The sequence below is a fragment of the Gossypium raimondii genome, chromosome 10 (genome assembly GCF_025698545.1).
Source record: "Gossypium raimondii isolate GPD5lz chromosome 10, ASM2569854v1, whole genome shotgun sequence".
In the NCBI taxonomy this organism is placed as follows: Eukaryota; Viridiplantae; Streptophyta; class Magnoliopsida; order Malvales; family Malvaceae; genus Gossypium; species Gossypium raimondii.
Genome location: NC_068574.1, coordinates 46,517,801 through 46,523,046, shown reverse-complemented (window position 1 = coordinate 46,523,046; position 5,246 = coordinate 46,517,801). Strand labels below are relative to the sequence as shown.

The following is a 5,246-nucleotide window of genomic DNA, read 5'->3' as shown; positions in this document are numbered from 1 at the left end:
AAATATTTCATTTTATAATTAGTATTGTTATCATTGTTATATTTGATATTTATTTATTCATTTATTGAAGTGTTTATCATTTTATAGAATGCTTTAGTTTTTTATTCATTTATTATTTCATGTATCTTTGATTTGTTTATTACGTATTTTACTTGTTGCTCATTTTAGTTGTGCTTGTATTATCTCATTTACATTGTCATCATTATCATTATTTTGCTTCTATTTTTTACTCGAATTTATCAAAAAACGAAAAATTTTAAAAATAAGTAATATTCGGTATTTTGGATCTTCGAGAGAATCGAGCCCTAACGTATTGGGTTCCGACTTTCTTCGTTGAATTTAAATAATCGAGATTACTCTTTTTAAAAATGATAAAAAACTCGTTATCGAGAATTCAATATGTTGTGTCCTAACGCATTGGATGTGACATGTTGTTTTCTCGAGACGAGGATTTTTCGAAATAAATACAATATTCAATGTTTAATATTTTGAAAAATTTGTGCCCTAACGTATTGGGTTGCGATTTCTTCATTTGATTTAAACAATTGAATATTCTTTTAAACTTTATTACACGAATCTTTTCAAACTCAAGTTTTAAACAATATTGGGAATTAAAAACTATCGCGTCCTAACTTACTGGTCGTGATCCTTTTTTAAGCACTTTTCATTCGCGTATCGGGAATTCGAGACATTGTGTCCTAACTTAATGGATACGATTCTCTTTCTCGAATAACGTGAAATATGCCTCTTTTCCCTAAAATTTTCAACGTTTTAACACAAGGGTCGTATTTTAAATTCTTCAAAGTTTTCACTCTTCGACATTAAGACATTAAGTAATCAACTAGGTACCAATTTTGGGCGTATCGAGGGTGCTAATCCTTCCTCGTGTGTAACCGACTCCCGAACCCATTTTCTGAATTTCGTGGACCAAACTTGTTGTTTTAATAAAATCAAACCGTTTATTAAAAACTATCCCTTTTCGAGGTGATCCAATCACACCTCATAAAAAAAAGGATTGGTGGCGACTCCCGTTTCTTTTTTTCAAAACCCAAGTCGACCCCGTTTTCATCCAAAAAAAAGCTGTCGACAGCTTGGCGACTCCGCTGGGGACTTAAATAAGAGAGTCAAGCCACAAGTTGATTACTTTTTGTCTTTTTGTCGAAAATTGAAAATTTGGTTTAAATTTACGATCCTTTCATTGCATTTCATTCTTTATAATTTTCATCATTATGGTCTATAATTGCTTTGTTTGTTTAAATTTTGGTATCTTTTGCATTGCATTGAATGACCGTTGGTCACACCCTTTAAGTGGGAGTGAGAAGCTAGTCCTTCGTGAGGTTTTCACCTCCGTGGAGGATGGTGGATCGCTTTCGGGATACATCCGTACCTATGTCTTCGTGAGATTTTCATCTCCGTGTAGCCATAGGGAAATGTATTCCCCTGAACCGAACTCAGTCCATATGAGCCTATAATGGGTGAGGATCGAGGAATCTGCTGGTTCGGGTATCTTATCTCTAGAGCCAAACCGCATATAGAAGACCTTAGGAACCCACCCTAGTTAGAACCACTTCGAACCCCCGGTAGACACCTAAATAGGTGCTTTATTATTTATTGCTTGTATTTGATTTTTATACTAACTTAATGTGTTTTGTTTGATTGCATGGCATACATGGTATTTCATCATAAAAGGCGTTGGTTCACATTCGGTTACTAGATAGAAAGCTAATCATGGAAAGTGAATTTCTTGATAAAGTGGAAGATAATGCGGTTGTCCGAATATGGTCAGAAAAACGCAACTCGAGAAAGGAGACAGCTTGACGGAAGGGTACATGTCAGAGTTATCGGACTTCACTTATATCAATGTAACTCAGAAAAATTTCCAGGAGTTGAAAGAAATATGGGCCCAGTGGGACGATGAAGTCAAGCAATTGTTTTACTCTAATTATGGTGACTTGCCTTATTTGCTTGATATTAAAGTGGACGAGCATTTGTTTCGAGCTCTGGCCCAATTTTGGAATCCCGCTTATAGATGTTTTACTTTTGGGGAGATAGACTTGGTGCCTACCATAGAGGAATATACAGCCTTACTGCGTTGTCCAATGTTTCAGGCAGATAAAGTCTATTCTAAAGCCGTCAATGTCCCTACTTTTGTGAAGAAGCTAGTGAACATCTTGGGAATGAGTGAGCAATGGGTCTCAAATGGGTCAAACAAAAAGGGGAAAACAAGTGTATTCCTTGGAGAAGTCTGCGTGATTTGATTTTAGCTCACCCTGATACGAAGAAAAAAGTCGATGTTTTTGCTTTGAGCATTTATGGGCTGATGATTTTCCTTAAAGCGTTGGGGTATATAGGCGAAGGCGATTCTTGATTTGTTTGATCGACTGGACAAGAGGATCACACCCGTTCCAGTAATTTTGGCCGAGACATTTAGATCTTTGAGTGTGTGCCGAAGCGCAGGGGAGGGAAGATTCATTGGATGTGCACAGCTTTTGTTAGTATGGTTCCACAGTCACTTCTGGAAAGTGGATAAAGTTTCTTACCGAGTATTCTCCAAGAATTATTCTCCATTGAAAGAATTGGCGGCCATGCCAAGACGTGACAACATTACCGTGGAAAGATGGATAGCGATGCTTCAAAATCTCAAAGATGAAGATGTTGAATGGAAAGCTCATTGGATAGTACCCGATGAGATCTTGTATCGATGTAGGAATTTCGACTGGGTCCCTTTACTTGGGATTTGGGGAGCTGTTGGCTATGCGCCATTAATGGTACTGAAACAATATGGGTCAAGACAGTTCGTGCCTGCCACCCAAAGACTAGCTCAGTGCGAGTTTTCGTATAAAGATGATGGTTACAAGAAGAAGATTCGAGAGATGACCAATGCTTGGAGGAAAACTCATCGGATGAAACGATTTACTGTAGGAGCAATGACGACCCCCGAGTATCATGGATGGCGAAGTAAGAGGATTAATGATAACATCCCCGGGCCAAGAGAAGATTGCGTTCGATCCATAGAGGAGCATTTGCAAGTAGTTCCATCAGAATTAGAGATCATCAAACTGGACTTTGAAAAACGAAGTTTGGAATTGGAAAAGAAGATAGAGAAGCTAGAAGAGGAAAAGATGCGTTTAGGACTAGATGTCGATATCCACAAGCTAGAAGCTGAAAAGTTGAGGAAAGGGAAGAACAAGGCTGAAGAGGATTTAGATAGTCTAAAAATAGATTATAAGAAGCTGCGTTTGTCACTGAGAACTGCGGGTTTAGGTAAAACATCAGAGCAATGGCGACAGGAGATCAAGGAAGAAAAGGCCAAAGCTGTTCAGTGGGAAAAGAAATTTCAAGATGCCCGAGCTCGAGAAAGTGCTTTGGAGGAAAATTTGTTAGAATGCCGAAATGAAGAAGCAAAATTAAAAGCCCATATAGCTGAGTTGGAAAGGTCGCTTCATTTGTGCCGTAGTCGTAATTCTATGATCGAGCTGAGAGCAAGTTTGAGCAAGATTGAAGAATTGAAGGAAAAGATAGAAGAGCTTGAAGATGCATTGAGAAATTCTGAGTTACGAGTAGAACTTCTCGAAAGACGTAATGAACAGTACCAAGAGTAGCTCCATCATCTTCAAATTCAGATTAGAGATAGAGATTGCGTTATGGGCGAAGCTGTGACTCAAGTGCGGGAAGTGCCTGACCATCTGCAAACCTTAGCGGTTCAGGCTGATATACTAAGTTTGAAATATGAGTCGGAGTCAAGTCGGGGTCGAGAGTTAGCTTGGCTCCTTAAGAGGGTTAAGGCTTTGAGCATAAAGGCAAAGCCGTATATGTAATCCACTTTATGTAAAGAAATTTGTTTTCTAGTCAAGTTCTTCTAATGAAATTGAATTAGAATCAATGCCTTTCCTTTACATTCATTCATCTGCATTGCATTTTTATCATATGCATTCAAGTTGAAAAAATAATAATATTAATAAAGAGCTCTAATTAATGACAGTTACCCTGGAAATCAACAAAGATCTGTCAACTAGATATCATTACGGTACTCGCCGGAGAACTAAAGAAATGGATCAAAGACTAGAGAAATTAGAGCAATTGCAAGAGCAGATGCAAGCTCAGATGCAAGAAAAACTAGCCAAAGCTATGAAAGAAGATATGGAAGCATCCCAAAGAGAATTATTGAATCAATTAAAACAGTTAACGACTGGGGGGCACGATAAGGGGAAGAGCCCCGCGGTAAATTCTGGGGATGATCACGAAGACCTTGCCTACCCTCCAGGTTTCGCCCCAACCAATGTCCAGACGCAACCAGGGGTGTACCCACAGAGGGTACCTGTCACCATTAGATCCCAATACCAAGTTGGTGCCCCAGCATCGATAAACTTCCCAACAGGTTCAGGCTCTAATCCCGGGGATAATCCTATTAATCCCGTGGTTCCAGATCTCGACGACGCGGCAGAAATAGAGAAGACAAGAGTAGACTTGCCAAAACAATTAGAAGATCGTTGTAAATGGTTAGAAGAGAAGTTTCAAGCCATGGAAAATGCCGATTACCATCGAGGAGTAGACGCTAAAGATTTGAGCCTGGTACCTGATCTGGTGCTCCCTCCTAAATTTAAAATGCCAGAGTTTGAAAAATACAACGGGGCCAGTTGCCCCGAAGCCCATATCACTATGTTTTGTAGGAGGATGACGGGATACATCAACAATGACCCATTGCTGATTCATTGCTTCCAGGACAGTTTGATAGGGTCAGCGGCTAGATGGTACAACCAATTAAGTCGGGCCAACATTCATTCATGGAAGGATTTGGCGCAAGCCTTTATGAAGCAGTATAGACATGTGATGGATATAGCGCCCGATCGAATTGTATTGCAAAACATGGAAAAGAAGCCTAATGAGAGTTTCCGGCAATATGCTAGAGATGGAGGGAAGTGGCTACACAAGTTCAACTACCACTTTTAGATAAAGAGATAACTATGCTTTTTATCAATACTCTAAAGGCTCCATTTCTCGGCCACATGTTAGGCAGTACCACTAAAAGCTTTTCAGACATAGTGATGTCTGGAGAAATGATAGAGAATGCCATAATATGCGGCAAGATAGAAGCAGGAGAAAGTACTAAAAGGTCGGCTCCAAGGAAGAAGGAGCACGAGATAAACAATACAAGCATGTTTAACAATGACCATTCTAAAACAATCACGGTGGGATAAGCCAGAGCAGTAACCGCTAATCGGCAAGGTTCTTCGAAACAGGAATCT

The 5,246-nt window shown here is 39.3% G+C and overlaps 1 protein-coding gene across 1 annotated transcript; it reads left to right on the top strand.

Annotated features, from left to right (window-relative positions):
* The first annotated feature begins 3,975 nt into the window (after positions 1-3,975).
* LOC105781356 (uncharacterized) lies at positions 3,976-4,950 on the top strand. The gene has a single exon (XM_012605899.2). It carries the CDS (start codon positions 3,976-3,978, stop codon positions 4,948-4,950), a length of 975 nt encoding a protein of 324 aa, XP_012461353.2.
* The last annotated feature ends 296 nt before the right edge of the window (positions 4,951-5,246 follow it).